Here is a 20,896-nt window from a genome sequence, read left to right as displayed (position 1 = left end):
TGAAATGAAAAATAGATATGGTAAAATAATAAAAAGGATAATTTCCTGGATGCCTCTATCCAGGTTTGGGGCGAGCATTGTTTGGTGAGAGAGCCCTAGGAGAGAATTAAAATAACAAAACATGCTGCAAAGTGTGGAAATATAGGCTGTTAGACCTTTAAAATACCCCCTTTTAAGTTGTTCCTAAAATTCCCCACTTCCTTTAGCATAGAAAGAGACCACATGTTTGGTAAGTTTAAAATTGTTTACTTATAAACTCTTCAAAGGTCAGATTCATGTGCTTTTCCATACAGCAGCAACAAAGCACAAAGTATAACTTAGGTTCCAAAAATGGTAAATGTTTCTAAATAATTTGCATAGAAACACAAAGATGGCTTACTTTAGTCCCACAGTCTAAGCTTGGAGCATCCATCTTATACCTCCTTACTGGCAGAGTTCACATGGAGGAATATGAGAGAACAGAGATCTTGGCAACGCTTCCTCCTAAGAGGAGGGAAAGTGACTAAGCTAAGCCTGGCAGGACAGTTTACTCTATTGTCTTAACCCCTTCATGCATTAATTAGAGTTAAGCATGCTGGTTAAGCATGTAGGTGACCTAACAGCATGGTGGCAACCAGCTCTGAATGTTCCTTTTCAGTTTCAGACGGATGCTATTTTAGACTGATGCTACCAGTTAACCAAGTTCTCAAATTCAAAGGGAGTAAGTGAAGGTAGTGAGCTGCCTTTGACCGAGTCAGACTATTGATCAATTTAGCTCAGTATTGTCTACACTAACTGGCAGCCATTATCCAAGGTTTCAGGCAAGAAACCTTTCACAGCCCTACCTGAAGATTTCAGGATTTGAACCTGGTACCTTCTGCATGCAAAGCAGATGCTCTGCCACTGAGCTACGGCCCTTCCTGTAAGTGTACATTGTTTTCAGTTTTATACGTGGTCTGATTGCTCCCCCTCTTCCTGAAAAACCAAGCATTAAAACTGGTAGAAGGAAATGAAAAGAGTTTGCACAAACGCTTTCTGAAGCTCCCTGTTCTACAGCTGTTCCTCCTTTCCACTACATGCCTAACTCTGGCATTCTTTTCCCAAGGAAGAGTAACTCTTTCCAATGTGTCGGAGCGCAAGGATAATATGCGTCTGGGTCTCAGCTTGACCACAAACCCCAAAGACAACAGCTTTCTGGTAAGGAATGATTTGCATGTAGACTTACAGATACTCTCTGAGTTGCTGTCGTCTTCTGTCGTGACAAGCCTAAGACTCATTTTTAACACCAACCTGCAACACAGGACCAAGTTTAAAATAAAAATAAAAAGCTACATAGTTCCACCTTTCTCATCCTCTTCCCACCTTCCACCTTCTCTTAAAATAACACAGAGTGGAAATTAACATGGTGACGGCAATGTGACACACACACCCCTTTAAATTTGTGTGTGCCCTATATTTATATGATACCTGACACACCCTTGGACAGTTAAGTCCAGTCAAATTCGACCATGGGGTGCTGTGCTCAGGCCAATGATCTACAGCAGAAGTGACTACTCCCTTTATTTTATTTTATTTTGTTTTGTTTTATTTTGGGTTTGAGGGTTGCATTCAGTCTTGGGGAACCTTATGGTGGGGCCATTTGCTTACAATGGGTTCAGGCAGCGCACATTCTTGTACAAACACACAGAGCCCACCCACCCCCAGTCTTCCTCTTCCCACTCTTCACAGAATCAGCCCAATGACTGGGGGAATAGGAATGAGGAAGAAATCCAATTCAGTTGGCATTTAAAGACAAATTTACCTAATTCACACTTTCTGGAATATATGTAAACTGAAACATTAGCAGCCCTTCAAAAATTCATGCTTCTTTTGATTTTGCAATGCAGTTCTCCAGCCAGGTAAAGTGTGCCCAAATGCATATCCAAGGGTACTGTTTGCATAACAACTCATCTGTTCATAACTGTCAACATTTCCCTTTTTTAAGGGAAATTCCCTTATTCCGAATAGGATTCCTCGCAAGAAAAGGGAAAAGTTGATAGCTATGCATCTGTTAGACATACAGAAAATGTATTATATTAGGGGAAATTGCTTTGCAAAATGTTTGTATATTAGGAGAAAATCGCACTAAAATGCAGGTGATGTTTCAGGAGGATTTTAACAAAAGAAAACCCCCAACTGATGTGAATGTAGATTGGAATACACACACACACTGAAATTGGCAGATCCATCCATCTCTACTGAGAAGACCATCCCAATCAAGGCGCTGTGCTGGAAGGAGAGGTTTAAACCTCACAAGAATTCTAGCCTGTATCACTTTGACTCCCTTTTTTGGCCTTCTGTGCCTGGATAAAACATCTAAAAGAGACTCCTGGCATGTCCCATGTCCTGAAGAATTTATCCCGGCAACAACCGACAGTAGCAGTTCTAAAACCTTCCTCCCTGTTTCATTCCCTCCTTCACACAGGCTTGCAGCCCTCTCTGGTCTCATGAGTGCGGAAGTTCTTACTACACCACAGGAATGTGCTCCAGGGTGAACTCCAACTTCAGATTCTCCAAGACTGTGGCTCCAGCGCTCCAGAGTATGAGAATGCGCCTGTTATATAGACCCTTTCCCCTCTCCCTCTCCCCCTCCATCTCTCTCTCTCTCTCTCTCTCTCTCTCTCTCTCTCTCTCTCTCTCTGCCAGACGAGGAGTTTTTGGTCTCTAACGCCTTCAGCACCACTTTGAGGGAGGGGGATTAGGAAACTCTGCTTGAATGGAAGCAGGACAGCAAAGGGAATTATGTGGGCCGGCAACAGTAAAAATTGCAGTGGCGAAGCAAAGACACCTCTTCCTTCCAGACCCAAAAGAAAGAGAAAAGGACATGTTTTGGATATCTATGATTGTCAGGGAACTGTCCCTGGCACAGCACAAAGTGGTGGAAGGGCTCTCGGGATGCTACAGAGAGCCCCGGCCCCACTTGACCAGCAGCACCTCCTCTGGCAGCAGAGGAAGCAGCGAGGCTTCCAGCGGGGAGGGGCAGGCATTTCAGGGTATGGAGGGAAGAGGCTCTGAGGATGCTGGAGAGACCCTGCACTCCCCTAGCTCAAGGGGCGATGAAGGAGACATGCAGCTTCCGGCGCCCCAAAGGCATTGAGGGGTGAAACGAAAGGATGGGAGGCAGGGTTTCCATATACCGAAACTCTTTTGTTGGGGTCAGAACCAGAAGGGGCCATTCCCGGATTCTGACGATGCTTGATACAGACATGAACTTATTAGCTCTGCACTGTACATAGTTAGCACAATAAAACTCTTAAAGGAAACTTGGAGTTTTGCCTGCTTACTCATGAGCAACTAACCGAGGACGTTACAATGACTTTATGTTAAAGTGTGCAGAATGCAAACAATGTTGTTTTTTGATAAAAAGAAAAGTTCCTACAAAAGTCTATTGGTGTTGGATCCTCTTCTCAGTGTGCTATAAGTTAGGAGAAAGTTGCTCTAGCTTCAACCTTCTTCCTACTGCTTCTCAAGCAATGCTTCCCCCTACGGCCCCATTATGGGATCAGGTACCCAGTATATTGCAGAGGCCCAACCCAATGCCCTGATGAGTTGTATGTGATGTTGCCCCTTCCAGAAACTGGTGGAATCCAGGCGTTCTTATGCCATGCCAGAGGGGCACACAGCCTTACTGTAACAATAGGTGTTTCTACGAGTACATAAAGCCGTTAACAACCTGAGAAACCTGTGAAAACACCTTGCCCCATATATGCCCACTCAACTGCTTTGATTGGCAAAACTGGCACTATTACAGGTCCCAGATCGCACCTGTTCTACATTTGTAAGAACTCGATCTTTCATTGTGGCAACAACTACACTTTGGAACTCCCTGCCTATTGATCTCAGGCAAGTGCCTTCACTTGACTCTTTTCGGCACCTGCTAAAAACATTTTTGTTTAGACAAGCATGCCCAGATGTTTAGAAAGTTGATGTGAGTTTTAATCTGTAGTTAGGTGGTTGTTATTTTAACTTTTCAAAAGTCTTAATTTATTGTTCTTTTTTCTTGTTGATTTTTTATTTTATTTTGTATACTGGTTTAAAGTTGTTTTTTTTTTAAAAAAAAGAATCAAGCAGTGTATAAATTTTATGAAATAAATAAATAAGCATGACTATAATTTCTGCAGCTCCCTCCAAATAATCCTGCGAACTGTACTTTGCTGAGGTGCTGAGGCTTTTTGATCCTTCGCCTCCACTCAGAACTGCAGTTCCCAGAGTTTCTTGAAGACTTTAAAACCAATTAAATGTATACACACACACACACACACACACACACACACACACACCCTTAGGGAACCCCAATAAAGAAGAAATGCAGCAGAACCCAGGAGATAAGATTTCAGAACAGGAAAGGAGAAAGACTGGCCTAAGATTCAGGACTTTTTTGCTCCAAAGGAGACAAAGAAAAAAATATATATTGGCAAGCCTTTATCCGCTTCCTGAAAGTAGCCAAGATCTCTTAATGATCTCCTGCCTGTTCTATCGCAGGATGCCAGACATACATGGATATAATTATCGTGCTGGACGGTTCCAACAGCATCTACCCCTGGGTGGAAGTACAGAATTTCCTGATCAGCATCTTGGAGAAATTTTACATTGGACCAGGCCAAATACAGGTGAGAAAACACATGTGAGGAATTTCTCTCGTATCAGCACATCCTCATCTTTTGTTTTATAGCTTTTCCAAGCCGGTGTGCTAGGAAGCGTCACCCTTGCCAACACACTGCGCTTTTCTTCAAGAATCAGTCGAATATTGTTTGCATTCAAAAGGGATGCTACCCAGGAAAAAGTGAATGCTTTGGGCTGCTTTGGGCCAGGGAGCAGGCAGGGGTATGACCTCTGGCAAAAGACTTTGCAAAAGTCAAACCTTTGGGATGAATCATAGAATCGTGGAGTTGGAAGAGACCCCCCAACAGTCATCTAGTCCAGCTCCTTCCAGCACATAGTTAAACTATGGAACTCCCTCCCACAGGAGGCAGTGATGGCCACCAACTTGGGTGGCTTCAAAAGAGGATTGGACAAATTCATGGAGGAGAAAGCTATTGATGGCTGCAAGCCAGGATGGCTATGCTTCTGAATACCAGTTGCTGGAAAGGGCAGGAGAGGAGGGTGCTCTTATGTTTGAATCCTGTTTGCCAGTTTCCCACAGGAATCTGGTTGGCCTCTGTGAGAACAGGATGCTGAACTTCATGGGCCACTGAACTGGTCCAGCAGGTTCTTCTTATGTTTTTATCACAGGTGTAATATGTGCAACATATCGGATATACAGTGGTGCCCCGCTAGACGAAAATAATTCGTTCTGCGAAAATTTTCGTCTAGCGGGTTTTTCGTCTTGCGGAGCGGCAATGACAGCCGCGCTCCGCAAAACGAAAAGAAAAAAAAAGACGAAAATTTTTCATCTTGCGAGGCAGCCCCATAGACTTTTTCGTCTAGCGGGGCAGCCTTCCGCTAGACGAATGCCTTCGTCTAGCGAGTTTTTCGTCTAGCGAGGCATTCGTCTAGTGGGGCACCACTGTAGAATCGTAGGACTGTAGAGTTGGAAGGATCAACTGGTCCAGCTCCCTGCAATGCAAAAATCAAAGCTAAATGCAGGAATCGTGTGTATAAGACTGCCTGTTAAAATAAATCATGACAGGTTTGTTCAAAAATTGGAGCTTGTTGTTAACGTGTTGTGCATTATTCACATACCAATCTGTGCTATTATGATGCACTTCATTTTACAAAATATGTGTTGTGTTAATGTCATATCAAAATATATTAAAGCCGGTGTAACCAGATATTATTGGGCTTTAATGCCCATCAGCCTGAGCCAGCATGACTATTGGTCAAAGGTGATGGGTATTGTAGTCCAGCAACATCCAGAGGGCCCCATATTGGCTACCTTTGCCTTAAACTAGGATCCACAAACCATGTGCTCCTCCTCCTTTTCCCCCATTCCAGGTTGGAGTTGTCCAGTATGGAGAAGATGCCGTGCACGAGTTTCATCTGAATGACTACAGGTCTGTGAAGGATGTGGTGGAAGCCGCCAGGCACATTGAGCAGAGAGGGGGCACAGAGACCCGGACGGCCTTCGGGATAGAATTCGCTCGGTGAGCAATGTGGGACAACTGGCTTCATATAATCAACATGCTTAAGTCTAATTAATGCATGAAGGGGTTAAGACAATAGAGTAAGCTGTCTTGCCAGGCGTAGCCAAGTCATTCCCCATCACTGTGGGAGCAAGGTAATCAAGCTTATTTTTACCCTGATGAACTCAGCCTCTCTTGAGTTCTTGGACTTTCACCACTGTGAACTTTCACCACTGTAACTAAGCTAGGTTTTACTGCCTGCGCAACTTTTTCTGAAAGTACATGAATCTGACCTTTAGAGGATTTGTAAGTAAACCATGTTTAACTTGCCAAATATGTGGTATTTCTTTATGCCAGGGGAAGAGCAAAGTTCTGGAACTCTCAAGGGCATATTTTAAAGATCTAACAATCTATATTTACACTCTTTGCTTTTCTGCATATTTTGTGATTTTAAATCTCTGCTGGGGTTCTCTCACCGAAGAGTACCATACTTGCCCCAAACTTGGATCTTGGCATCCAGGAAGTCTCCTTTCTATATACCTATTTTCCCCTTCAAGATCTCCCAAAGGACATTCTTGTGGATAGGTGGTATCCTTTGTGTGCAACTTATTTAGACTCTGAATGTTGTTTATAAGGTAACAAGACCCTGGAAATAACCAATTGCATCTCCTTTGTCCTATCAAACACAATTATCTTTCAGCAGCATCAGGTAAACAAAGTGAATGGGACACTCTGATCTCAGGAAATCCCTTGCCTGAATGAAAGACGTTTTAGTGCACATTTCTCCCAATATACACATTATTTGCAGCACAATTTTCCCTTACGTTATGTTGCCTTCACTTGATGTGCTCACTTTACCCGAGTATATGCCCCTGACTGGAGAACTGCAGTGTGGTATAACAGTTAGAGTGCTGGACTAAGACCTGGGATGCCAGGGTTCAAATCCCCACTCTACCATGAAACTCATTGGGTGTGACCTTGGGGGCCGGTGATGGCATCTCAGTCAAACCTAGCTCACAGGGTTGTTGTGGGGGTTAAACGAGTAGAACCACATATGCCATCTTGAGCTCCTTGCAGGGAAAGATGGGGATACAAATGCAATGAAATAAATAAATATAACAAATCAGAACCCCCCCCCCCGATCCCTAGATGTAAGGCAACTTTGGCATGCTTCGGTTCTAAAACATCCATTTCAACCTAATAGAAATGGTTCCTTATAGATCTTAAACCATGGGTAGGCAAACTAAGGCCCAGGGGCTGGATCTGACCCAATCGCCTTCTAAATGCGGCCCGCAGACAGTTCAGGAATCAGCATGTTTTTACATGAGTAGAATGTGTCCTTTTATTTAAAATGCATATCTGGGTTATTTGTGGGGCATAGAAATTCATTCATTTTTATCGCCCCCCAACAAGGTCTGAGGAACAGTGGACCAGCCCCCTGCTTAAAAAGTTTGCTGAGCCCTGTCTTAGACAATCTCTTTCTCACTTTTGTCTCTCAGTTGCCATGTTTCTCCCCAAGATGAAGACCCGCCTGCTTCTTCAGCTTTTAAAAAAAATCTCCATAGAAACAAGACCAGCCATTGTGAACATATTGTGATATTCACACCTCATCTGCAAAGGAAACTTCCACAGAACGAAATGTTAACTCCCCTGAATCTCTTGAATTTCAGCACAGAGGCGTTTCAGAAAGGCGGGCGCAAGGGTGCCAAGAAAGTGATGATTGTCATCACAGACGGAGAATCCCATGACAGCCCCGACCTCGAGAAGGTGATTGAAGGCAGCGAGAAAGATAATGTCACCAGATACGCTGTTGCGGTGAGTCTCCTTTTGGCACCACCTACTGGGAGCTTTGGCCAAAATTGCTCCAGAATGAATGTACAGTCAGGATCGGGCTCTCTACCGGTGAAACCATCAGTGCTGGTTTTCAGACATTCTGCTTTTGAGGATCACATTCAAAATTTATTTGACTGTCAGAGAAACCCTGGATCTTGCAGAGCTTTCTGGAGTGTGGAGCCAGACTATGTGTTACGCTTAGTGCATATCTAGCAGTTCCATCTCAGTTTTCCCTTTCATTAATTACACATAGTGGGGGCTTGTTATTATTATAAAGGGCAGGGAGGCAATGGTTGCTTTTGCACATAATGCTAAGCTATGGTTTGCTCAACGAACCATGAGTCACTGCACAGAAAAGCAAACAAGCCATGCTTTCCCCCCTCCAAAGTTTGGCTTGCTTACAGTCTCTCCTTGCCTAAACCCTCCGTAGCTTGGTGAGCATCCAAGACGAACTGGCCAAACAAACCCCAAGCTAAGCAAGGGTGTTTGGTTCAGAGGTGATACCAAACCATTGTTAAAACAAGCCACACTTTTGTAATCCAGCAACATCATGGTCTTGCCAGAAAACAAACCATGGTTGAGGCTGGGTTCAGACTTTCAAAGAAACCTCACTTTGGCTAAACAAACCATGGCTTAGCATCTTTCCCCCAGACATAGAAGTACCCCATACTTTCCCTTGTATAAGACGAGGGTTTTTTCTTCAAAAAGCATGTCAAAAATTGGTGGTCGTCTTATACAAGGGTAGTGGATCGTGGGGACGTGGGACTGGTTGGTGCTGCGATCCGGAGATTGTCAGCGGTTATTGGGCGTATTATTGGTGGCTGCGGCAAGGGCTGTTGTTGATTGGCTGCCGCTGCGGCAAATGGGTGGCTGATTGACTACTTCTGCTGGCGAGGGGACAGACAATAGGTGGGTTTTGTGACGAGTGTGAGAGGCAGCATAGATCAGGCAGGTGAGCGATTTTCGGCAATCCTCCCTAAAAAAAGCTCATCAACTCTTGGCAATCTCCCCCCATTTTCTTAATTTTGAGTCCCCAAAAATAGGGGGTGTCTTATACATGGGGGCATATTATACACGGAAAAACACAGTAAGTTCATTTTGGTGCCAAAGGTATGGCAGGCACATGGCATTGCTTGTAGAAGCCCCAGTTTTAATTCCTAGCATTTCTAGTTTTAAAGCATTAGAGATAGCAGGTTTGGAAAGCCCTTTTTCCTATAGGAGCCACTCCCAGTAGACCTGAGGTGGGCAGATTTAGCTCTTTAGTGCTGGGAAAGCTGACTGACATTTGTTCTAATTCATTGGTAAAGAGTGGGTTTCTCTGAGGGAAAGCAGTGAGACGAGCGGAAATCTGGATGAGCCCTTAACCTCGCGCTGGAATGTTCTTGACAAATGCCTTTTATTCTGTGGGGAAAAAATATGAGGCACATCTTTTTGCTTCCTAATACAGGTTCTTGGCTATTATAACAGAAGAGGGATCAATCCTGAAGCCTTCTTGAAAGAAATCAAATATATAGCGAGTGACCCAGATGAAAAACATTTTTTTAATGTCACTGATGAAGCTGCTCTCAAAGATATCGTGGATGCTCTGGGGGAAAGGATTTTCAGCTTGGAAGGTAAGCTGCAGAGTTTGCTACTGCCTCAAGTTTCTCCAGCTCACCTGTCTCACTTTTGAAAGCCAGGTCATGCTAATCAGTCCTTTTTACATCAGGGGCAGGGAGAAGATAGATGGGGATCTATTGACAGATCTTTCGGTTACTTGTAGTTTATTCATTTCATAAAATTTGTACACTGCTTGATTGTAGAAAAACTCAAAGTGGTTTACAAGAAAGATAAAACCATTAAATTACAACTAAGAAAAATTAACAGCTATAATGTAAAACTTTGGAAATGTTACAATGACCATAGACTAAAAAGAGATTATAATTCACTTCAGCTTTCTAAACATCTGGGTAGGCTTGACTAAAAAATGTTGCTAGCAGGCACTGAAAAGAGTACAGTGAAGGCACCTGCCTGAGATCAATAGGCAGGGAGTTCCAACGTGTAGGCTAAGTGCTGCCACACTAAAAGTCTGAGTTCTTATAAATGCAGAATGGGTATTATGTGGCATTCCCAATGACTTGACAGTAGCATCAAGTATGCGGAAATGTGGAGGACTAAATTTGAGACAGCTCTTACCCTCAGAAATATTTAGTCTCTTCCTAATATTTAGTCAGAATTTCCTTTCTTGTCATTTGACTCAGTTGGTTGAGTCCTACCCTCTGGAGCAGCATAAAAGAAGCTTGCTCCACTTGGTAACCTGACGTGACAAGTATTTGTAGGTTGCTGTCCTATCACCCCTCAGTCTTGAAATGTCAAGTTGTGAAGTTATGTGGAAGTTTGTTCCAGATTTCAGAAAGCATAGGTTAAAATTTGATTCATGCAAGTTCACCAATGTTCTACTCCCTGTTCTGTCAATTCCAGACCCCTAATTCCCCACATTGTGGAAATTCTGTACCAAGCTCTTAATGCTGTAAAATTATTCTGGGAAGCAGTAGTTCATCATTATTATTATTTTTCCTTTCCCATTGTCCCCATTTGGCACCTGATTGTTCCCCACCCCACCCCCCGCTATGGAAGGTGTCTGACAATTCCTGAAATGCCTTTCCCTTTTGTCTGCAGGCACCAACAAGCATGAGATATCCTTTGGCCTCGAAATGTCCCAGACGGGATTTTCATCCCATATTGTGGAAGTGAGTGAATAACACTCTTGTTTTTGTCATTTCCCCATCATGATTCATGTGTCTTTGGCATGTGGCTGGTGTGAGTGAGCCTGGAGAGCTTTTCGGTTGTGATGGATGGGGGCATCTGAAGGCCCATGTATGGTAGCAGATGATACCTGGGTTATTTATGCACCGAAAGCTGGAAGCCGCTGAGAATTCTCTACTCCTCCGTGGGCCAAAAAAGCTGGTTTCCTGATGCAATTTGAAACAAAAGCATTGAGCAAGGGGCCAGGAACGTTCAGATATGTTTTCGTTTGGCTCCTCGTGGAAAGTGATCCCGAGGAATGGCTCCTTCATTTATTTCTGAGAATGTGTTGACTGAAAATTTAGATGAAGACATTTTTAGTATATATATTTTGCCATCTCTGGGCTGGATTGTTCTTGGAAGCATGGACAAGACTTCCTAAGACGGACTCTCTTATGAAGTAGCAGGTTATGAGAGACTTGAAGTGGCAAGAAATGGTTGGACGTTGAAGTTAATAGAAAAACAAATTACAAGGGGCAGGGAGCTGCCATTTGGATTTTCACACATATGCATAAACCCACATCATACTTTTAAAGCACATGTCTTTAATCCTGGGAAATGCAGTTTACCCACCACAGAGCAAACAAACTACAGTTCCCAGGATTCTTTGGGGGAGGCCTAAATGTGCTCTGAATGTATGGTATGGGTGCTGTAAGGGTTTTCAGTGATTGCTCATGAGTAACCAGCCTGACGCTGAGGTTTCTAAAACTACCGTATATCGCGGCGTATAAGGCGACTGGGCGTATAAGACGACCGTCCAACTTTTTATGTTAAAAAACAGAGTTTGGGGTATACTCACCCAGCCCGGGCTCCCAAGTGCAGAACGGCCTCCATGGCGTCTGAGGAGTGGCGGGGAGAGCCTCCCCCTCGCCGCACAGAAGCCCTCTGCGCTTGCCGCCCAAGCGCACAACGGCCTTCATGGCGGCTGAGCCGGCGCACGCACACACGCAGCCAGTGGCAGGGCGGAACTCCGCGTCACGTCGCATGCTGTTGCCGGCGTACAAGACGACCCCCGACTTTAGAGAAGATTTTTCGGGATTAAAAAGTCGTCTTATACGCCCCGATATACGGTAGGTTTCTTTATTGTGCAGATATGTACAGTGCAGCCACAAAAGTACATCTAGCTCATCCTTCGGCAGAGTCCGGGAATGACTCTTTCCGGTTCTTTGCCCAGCATAAAAGCCGCGGGATTGGGAACCCCCACCTCCCCCCTCTGCGTCCTCCCCCCCCCTGCGCAAGTGGGGAGACGGAAGAGGCGCCTCACCTCCAGTCCCTGCGAGGGCTCTCCTTCCCTGTCAGAGGGATCACTGCCTCCCTCACTGGAGGAAGACGAATTGCTGAGCAAGTGGGGAGGGGGCTTGCGATAGTGAGAAAGCCCTGGCAACCCTTTGCCGTGAGGTGAGGGCAGCACCCTGACAGGTGCATTCCAAAGAAGGCCTGGAAGTTACTGAGAGTTTCTGGGAGTTGCGCCGCTTCCTCTTCTGCAAGGACTCAGGGAACAACTCTTGGTTCCTTCTATGTAGCTGCTTGACATGGGGGGGGGGGGAGGAACCACCAGTAGGTGCATCCCAATTTCCATGCTAGACAAAGCCACACCTGTTGAATCTCTGCCTGCCATACTGCTGCTGAAGACACGGGAGTTCTGGCCATAATGAAAGAAATAGTGACAGCCTTACTCTCAGCCTATGGTAGTTTTTGGCCAGAAGGGGAGCTTTGATTATAAATTGATTTACTTTGCTCTTTTCTCAAGGACTGGACTGATGCTGGTGGGGATTTTTTTTCCTGGTGTGTGTTTTTTTCTAAAGTTGTGCTGCCAAAATTGACAAGTCTGGAGGAACTGGCAAGTATTGGAATATTTCACTTGCTGACTTGGCAGAGGCTTCCTTGCACATTCCCAGAGCTCCTTTAAATACTGGAAGCTTCTCTCGCTGTAGCTAAAATGCAGATTATAAGCCAATGTGCTGGACGGTTTTAAGTAACAATACCAAAAGCTATGCCAGTGGTCGAATGCCAAGGGAAGCTCGTGCGGGTGGCGGTTCCTTATGAGGGACAGAGACCAGGACACGTGAGAGCCAAGAAGATGTCTGGGAAACTGCCAAACTGCTCCCAAAATAACACACCAATTGCCTAATATTCCGGCCATCAATGATTCAGCATCAAATTTAGGACTTATCAACACTGATCTTTCCTCTGCTCTTTCCAGGCAAAGTTCACGGTTTAAAGCTCCATGTCGGAGCACCATTTTTTATTGTTCTGAAGCTTTCCCTGCAAATACCCGCTCTTTAAAGCTGAATTGGAGCAAAAGGCAATTAGTGGAAAACACAAAATGATGTTTGCTCCAATTGAATGTTAAAGAGCTGGTTTTCATGGGGGAAGTTCGGGGGGGGGGAGCATTCAGACACAAAGCTTTAAAGCTCAAACCAGTGTGGATAATCTGTTTATTGCAGCAAAGGCCTAACACACACCAACATGCTCAGGAAGATGAGCTCGATGACATACAAAGAGTCTCCCAGAATTGCCTGTTAGGAATATTCGGCACACACCCTTTATACCATAATTCCCCACCATATTCTGTATGCAGTTCTAAATCTCTAGATAGAAGAAAGGTAGAAAATGAATAAAGTGCGAGGATAGGGGTAGGGGTGCAAATTGATTCAGTTCATATTTGAAAGCAACCCTACATAATTCAGACGTATCAAAACACACTTCTCTTAATTTTGCAAAGCAGTTCTTTAGTCAAGTAATGCATGCAAAAATGCATATACTAGGGTAAAGTGTGCTCAAAGATGCATATATTTGTGGAAATAGCATACAAAAATGCATTATATTAGGAACTGCTTTGCAACAGATGTGTATAGAGTTTTAGGAGAAAATTTCACTGAAATGCTGATGCTTTCTTGTGTCACAGCCGGAGGTGAGATCTTTAGCATGTAGAAATGTCAAATTTGTCTCTGTGTGTGTATGCCTTAAGCATACATGTACAAATATCTTAGGGCTCATTCATACTTGTACTTGACCCATTTTTGATCATAAAGGTAAAGGGACTCCTGACTGTTAGGTCCAGTCGCGGACGACTCTGGGGTTGCGGCGCTCATCTCACTTTATTGGCTGAGGGAGCTGGCATACAGCTTCCGGGTCATGTGGCCAGCATGACTAAGCTGCTTCTGGTGAACCAGAGCAGCACACAGAAACGCCGTTTACCTTCCCACCGGAGCGGTACCTATTTATCTCCTTGCACTTTGACGTGCTTTCGAACTGCTAGGTTGGCAGGAGCAGGGACCGAGCAACGGGAGCTCACCCCATCGCGGGGATTCAAACCGGCGACCTTCTGATCGGCAAACCCTAGGCTCTGTGGTTTAGACCACAGCGCCACCCGCGTCATACTGTGTACCAATTAATTCCCCTGGTTTGAGAGCTTTTCTCATTGTTCCATGGCTGTCACTTGCAAAAATCCATTTTTATCCATTAAATAAGATCTTATCAGACACTGCAGAGGGAAATTTGGCATAAGTGAGATTTAATTCAGCGGGTAAAATGGGGTTTTTGCAAGTCACAGCCAGTGAACAACAAGGAAAGCTCTTGGACCCCGGGGGATTAATCGGTACACAATATGATCAAAATACAGGTCAAGCAAAAGTGTGGCTGAGCCCTTAGAAATTGCCAATAGCTCTTTTATCTCCCCCCATGACCAGGATGGGATTTTGCTTGGAGCTGTGGGTGCCTATGACTGGAACGGAGCAGTCCTCAAGGAGACCAGTAGTGGCAAAGTCGTTCCCCACCGAGAATCCTACCTCCAAGAGTTCCCAGAGGAGCTGAAAAACCACGGAGCTTATCTGGGTAAGAGGAATCACCAGCGATTGCTGGGCAAGGGAAGTGGGTCAAGCTGGTTCACACAAGCAGTTCCTCCCTTCTGGACCTCAGACTATGCAGTTGCTTAGGGAGGGGCTAAAATGTAAGCAGATCATGGTGTAATGTGCACCAGTCTCTGGACTGTGGCTGGCATCTGGAGAAACAGTGCCAGGTAGATGAAGCTTGTGTGAATTGCATGATTCTTTGTCAGTTTATCCATTTGTTGTAAGAATTCATATCCTGATTTTCTGTTCTCAATGTGTCCACTGGCCAAACAACACAGTGAAATAACATATCAAAAATATTACAAAAAAAAGATAAGATGAAAAATGTATTAAACGGTAGTCAGTTATCATAGACATCATAAAATTAGTTCACCCCCCCCCCTTGCAATGCAGGAATATGCAGCTGTCCCCATGCGGGGATTGAACCTGAAACCTTGGCATTATCAGCATCAAGCTCTAACCAACTGAGAAATCCAAGCTGATCCAGCAGGGCTGTTCTTGTGATTCCCTCTGTATAACATGCTACCTTGTTTTCTGTCTGCCTTCCTGCCTTCCTGTCTGTGTGCGCTGCAGGTTACACCGTCACCTCAGTGGTGCTGACAAGACTTGACAGGATTTACGTCGCTGGAGCACCCCGCTTCAACCACACGGGGAAGGTTATCATTTTCACGATGCACACCAACCGGAATCTGACCATTCACCAGTCTCTAAAAGGAGAGCAGGTAAATTGGGCAGGGGGGGGGCATTGCTTTTGTGTTGCAGAAGATCTAAACAAGTCAGTTAGACCAGTATGAGACTGATCATTTCGCTATGGGTATATTCAAAGGTCCATGCCTAGTCCTCAAGGACTGCTTCTTTTCATATGAACCTACCTGGACCCTGAGATCATCTTCTGAGGCCCTCCTTCGTGTGCCCCCTCCTCAAGAGGTTCAGAGGGTGGCAACACGAGAACGGGCCTTCTCTGCAGTGGCTCCCCGTCTGTGGAATGCTCTCCCCGGGGAAGTTCGCCTGGCGCCTTCATTATGCACCTTTAGGTGCCAGGCAAAAACATTCCTTTTTAACCAGGCCTTTGGCAATTTACATCCTATGCCCTTTTAAAATGTGTTTTTTTTGGGGGGGGTATTGGGTTGCTGTTTTTATTTTTATTAGGTATTTTGTTGTTTTATATCTTGATTTTATTCTGTGAAGCGCCCTGAGACCCCCCAGGTATAGGGCTGTATATAAATTCTTCATAATAATAATAATAATAATAATAGTCTGAGCGTCCACTGCGACAATTCATAGAATCATAGAATTGTAGAGTTGGAAGGGACCCTGAGAATCATCTAGTCCAACCCCCTGCAATGCAGGACTATGCAGCTGTCCCACACAGGGATTGAACCTGCAACCTTGGTGTTATCAGTACCATACTCTAACCAACTGAGCTATCCATTTTCCATAAGCAGAACACAGAATCTAACATCTGGAGAATCTCCAGTACCATTTTAAAGCAAAAAAAAAAAAACCACCCTCATTCCCCTGTGACAGCAGAGAAATGCATGGTTGTACTTCTGTACTAATTCCTTCAAGAGGTTGATGGAGCACGCATAGTGAATGCCATCCTTATGACCTCTCCTCCAAGGAATCCATTGTTGCCCGTGGCAACAATGCTACAACAGGAACAGGGAATCATGTTCAACCTAAGGGCCACATTCTATTCTGGGCAACCTTCCGAACGCCATGTCCCAATGGTGGGTGTGGCCAGAGGCAAAAGTGGGTGGAGCAACACATGTAAATTTTGTGCTTGTACAGTAGGCTAGTTTCAGCACTCAGCCATTCCCCTCTCTTGTGAGAGGCATTGCCAGAGATTAGGGGCACACTCTAGCCAAGCAAAACCACTTGGGGGTGAAGCAGGTGAAGGGTATGGCCTGGGGAGAGTTCAAGGGGCCAGATAGAGAGTCCTGAGGGGCCACATTTAACCCCCAGGCCTGGGGTTTCCCACCCCTCTCCTACACAAATGAAACCCATAGGTACTTTAATTTGCTATTATAAGGCCTATCGTCTCTTGGTTTCAGTGGGAGACCTTGAGTTTTTGCATTTTCAGACGCTCGGGTCAGCCAAATGGGGTTAGACAGCAATGCCATATCTTCTAGATACCTCAGCATAGACACAATATTGTCTGTAAAGATGCTCCATCCTGGAGGTCAGTCAAGAAGCTGTTAGACTTGAAGACTGCATTTTACTTGCTGCAAATCAGCTTGGATCCCATCATAAATAAATTAATCATTCTCATCATAGTCTTTGGGCAAAAAAGGAATGAACTCAGGAAGCAGCATCATAGAGACAAGCCACGAGTATGATCCTTAATCTTCTAGGATCAAAGTTTTGAGTCTGCCTTTTTTTGTTCCTGAGGGAGATGTCTAGACAAGGAGATGATAGATTGCTTCCGTTTCGAAATACCTCTCATTCCAACGGGATCATTTAAGATGCCATTAATTTCTCGGAAGCAAATGAAAATATAAAGACACACAACACTCTAGCACTCATTCCATACATGCACACATATGTCAATGTATTCTTTTTTTTCCAGATCGGTGCCTACTATGGAAGTGAAATCAATTCTGTAGATATTGATGGTGATGGCGTCACAGATGTTTTGTTGGTTGGAGCCCCAATGTATTTCAGCGAAGGAAGAGAGAGGGGAAAGGTGTATGTCTACACCCTAAAAGAGGTAATTTACTTGGTCTTGTCCCCAGAAGCACAGAACAATTTTTAAAATTGTTTACATTTCCTACCTCTTATAATGGAAGTGCCATAGAGGCTCAGCAGCAGAGCACCTGCTAGGGCTGCAGAAGGCCCCCGGTTTAATCCCTGGTATCTGCAGGTATTGCTGGGAGAGAGCCCTGCTGGAGAGCTGCTGCCAGTCCGTGTGGACAATACTGAGCTAGATGGACCAATGATCTGACTCAGTATAAGGCAGCTTCCTATGTTGGTTCCAAAATTAATTGCCAAATCGGGGAAAGGCTGTAACTCAGTGGCAGAATATCTGCTTCACATGAAAAAAGTCCAAGGTTCAATCCCTGGTATCGTGTGAATGTCAAACTGGACATGACTTTAGTTTCACTTATACAATTAATGTACAATGTAATTTATACAATTCCATAATTAAATTTGGGTCGCCATATGTCCGATTTCAATGGTGGAATTGTCTGGGAGGAATTTCCAAAGAGCAGCTTATTTCTCAAAAATGGCTCAACCAGTTTGGCCTTTTTCTAAAACAAGCTCAACAACTTAGGGGCATTTCTCTTAAGAAAGCTCAACGATTTGTTTGTGTACGGCTTTTCACTTCTTGAAATGTGGCAACCCTAATTAATTTTAATGATGTAAATAGCAAATAAGAGAAGCTTGAGCGGAGGGAGATGAGAAATCAAACGCTTTCTCTCCCTGCTGCATTCCTGACAAAAAAAATGTCTCTCCAAAGGTCCTGTTTGCATGTCAAGGGAAACTTCCCCTGGCACCAAGGAAGGCTTCCCTTCAAAGGCAAATAGTGTCTTTAAAGATAGCAGGGGCAGAAAAGCTTGAGCACCCTCTCTACACCCTCTCACTCCAAGTCCTGAGGGTGCTTAAGCTTCCCTTCATCAAAAACATTTATATAAAATAGGAAGAAAAGAAGAGCCTTCTGGATCAGGCCAATGCCTTGTCTTGTCTGGCATCCTTTTCTCACAGAGACCAACCAGATGCCCCAATGGGAAGCCTGCAAGCAGGACCTGAGAGCAACAGCAATTCTGACCACTTGTGATTCCCAGCATCTGGCATTCAGGGACTCACTGCCTCCAACAGGGGAGGGAAAGCCTAGCCGTTGTAGCTACTTCATCCATACAACTAACAGTTTTCCCCTGAATGTAAAGCTTACATTGGTAGAAAGAGTATTTAGTTTCCTTTCCTCTTTCCATCCCTTATCAAACAACGCCAATTGTTGTTTTGCTCTTTTTTTCTACTGGCCATCTTCACATATTGCATAAAGGTGAATCATTTTTCTGCCCGTAGGATTTCTCTCTCTCCGCAGAGTTGCTTATTTGGGGGCATTTGGCAGGGGGAAAAAACAATGTCTGTGGGCATGGGTGATATATAAGCTCTTTTCTTCAAAGGATCGGTTTGTTTCCAATGGGACTCTGGAAGATTTGCCAGGCTACCAGAACTCCAGGTTTGGCTCCTGCATAGCTGCCGTCTCCGATTTGAATCAGGACTCGTACAATGATGTCGTTGTGGGAGCCCCGCTTGAAGATGAGCACCAGGGAGCAATATATATCTTCCATGGCTACAAGGAAAACCTCGTACGGAAATATAAGCAGGTAGAGTTCTCATGAGGAGAAGACATTTCTTTAAAATGACCAAAAATGTCTCAAAACATTTTTATGAGAAAAATTCTAAGATTTTGTTTCTTCCTCTGACCTCAGAAAGAGAAGGCCACTGTGCAGAATGTTCTCTGAATATTATCCACCATATTTTTTTTTTGTGGCAGCCACCATTCCTCTGTGGAAGCCAGGCCCATGCAGTGCAAGGGGGCAGCTGGGTACACTTCCCCAGGGCCTCAGAGGGCTAAGTTAGTTGGGGGTCCCCACCAAGGACCAGCTGCTTTTTTGTTTCAGTTTATAACTTTATTTTAACAAGGCTCCTGCCCCAGGTCTCAGACAAGCTCTGCATGGGCCTAGTGGCAGCCTCTTAGTTTTGGGATTCCCTCCCCACATAGGTGCATCTGGCTTCTTCACTATACATCTTTTGGCAAACACTGAAGAGGCCCCTCTTTTTACCCTGGCATTTACCTAAGATGGGTGTTTTCAGGGTCCACCCTATTCTGGTGACTCAGCTACACAGCTGCAAACATAACATTTTAAGTGTGTTTTAAGTGCATTATACAAATGTGACACTAGATGACGATGGTGAGCTTATGGCAAATTCAATATATTTTTCAAAACGCTTTAAAAAAACCAAACCTTTTTCACGGCATTTTTTTAAATGTGTGTCTAGATTCCACCTTAATCTGTTTTAACTGTTTTTAATTCTGAATTTTAAAATGTGAATTGTGACCTGCTGGTGAATAAATTTAATCATCCTCATTCCAATGTGCTAGAATGAAGCTAAGCCTGGGGCCCTGTGGAGGATGCAAAATGGTGGCCAGGCTGCCAACATACTTGCTGTTATAGAATCGTAGAATTGTAGGGTTAGGAGGGACTCAAATGGTCATCTCTCTTGCATGTACCCAAACAGACAGGAGTGCCATATAACCCTGGTCCTGAAAGAGACCTACATTTGCTCCCAGTATGTTTCTGGGCAAAATTCAAAGTGTTGGTGCTGACCTTTAAAGCCCTAAACGGCCTCGGTCCAGTATACCTGAAGGAGCATCTCCACCCCCATTGTTCAGCCCAGACACTGAGGTCCAGCTCCGAGGGCCTTCTGGCAGTTCCCTCACTGTGAGAAGTAAGGTTACAGGGAACCAGGCAGAGGGCCTTCTCAATAGTGGCACCCACCCTATGGAACGCCCTCCCATCAGATGTCAAGGAAATAAACAACTATCTGACTTTTAGAAGACATCTGAAGGCAGCCCTGTTTAGGGAAGTTTTTAATGTTTGATGTTTTAGTCTGTTTTTAATATTCTGTTGGGAGCTGCCCAGAGTGGCTGGGGAAACCCAGCCAGATGAGCTGGGTATAAATAATAAATAATAAGTAGTAGTTGTTGTTGCTATGCCAGTGTGGCGAGGCAGTGCAGTGCAGCTGCCCTTCTGACAGCAGAGTCGCTGCTGCTTACCTGGATGGTGTGGAGGCAAAGCAGGAAGGCAGCGAAAGTCAGAGCATCAGCACTGTGAGTGTTGGATCGGTCCCTCCTGCATTCCTGTCCACACAGCCCTGACCTTGCCTTCACATCATCCCAGCTAAGCAGCAGTGGCACAACCTCAGCAACCTGTCAACTCCTACCAACACTCCTAAGTACCTGCTGGATTCTTTTGGTTACCCACCCTTGCGAGAGAGAAAATGTGAAAACATGCTATCACTTTTGTACGGTGTCCGTTTGCACCAGGATACTGCACAGGATTCTCCTCTTGTCGTTTTTCAGAGAATTACGGCAGCTGAAATTTCTCCAGGCTTAATGTATTTTGGATGCAGCATCCATGGCAACTTGGACCTGAATGAAGACAGGCTTGTTGACCTCGCCGTTGGCTCGCTGGGAAATGCTGTATTATTATGGTTTGTTATGGTGGATTTACGGCGGGTGGGGCTATTTTTCGGAGTAAGGCTTGTTTGCAGAATCTGACTGCTAGAAGATTTGGGGTAGATAAAAGCAAGCCCTTCTTCACACAGTGGATGGTT

General features: G+C 44.7%; 1 protein-coding gene across 1 annotated transcript in view; it reads left to right on the top strand.

Moving 5' to 3' along the window:
* ITGA11 (integrin subunit alpha 11) overlaps positions 1-20,896 on the top strand; it is an 86,690-nt gene that overhangs the window by 34,738 nt on the left and 31,056 nt on the right. The window contains exons 4-15 of the mRNA XM_033167500.1: positions 1,085-1,176; positions 2,444-2,558; positions 4,501-4,628; positions 5,953-6,101; positions 7,751-7,895; positions 9,361-9,526; positions 10,572-10,642; positions 14,390-14,534; positions 15,125-15,273; positions 17,121-17,261; positions 18,679-18,882; positions 20,643-20,773. Coding sequence (XP_033023391.1) covers positions 1,085-1,176; positions 2,444-2,558; positions 4,501-4,628; positions 5,953-6,101; positions 7,751-7,895; positions 9,361-9,526; positions 10,572-10,642; positions 14,390-14,534; positions 15,125-15,273; positions 17,121-17,261; positions 18,679-18,882; positions 20,643-20,773 — 1,636 coding nt within the window. The remainder of the gene's footprint in view (positions 1-1,084; positions 1,177-2,443; positions 2,559-4,500; positions 4,629-5,952; positions 6,102-7,750; positions 7,896-9,360; positions 9,527-10,571; positions 10,643-14,389; positions 14,535-15,124; positions 15,274-17,120; positions 17,262-18,678; positions 18,883-20,642; positions 20,774-20,896) is intronic.

This window comes from Lacerta agilis, chromosome 13 (assembly GCF_009819535.1).
Source record: "Lacerta agilis isolate rLacAgi1 chromosome 13, rLacAgi1.pri, whole genome shotgun sequence".
Classification (NCBI taxonomy): domain Eukaryota; kingdom Metazoa; phylum Chordata; class Lepidosauria; order Squamata; family Lacertidae; genus Lacerta; species Lacerta agilis.
Note: the sequence above shows the minus strand (reverse complement) of the source record. Positions and strands in the feature narration are given on the sequence as shown.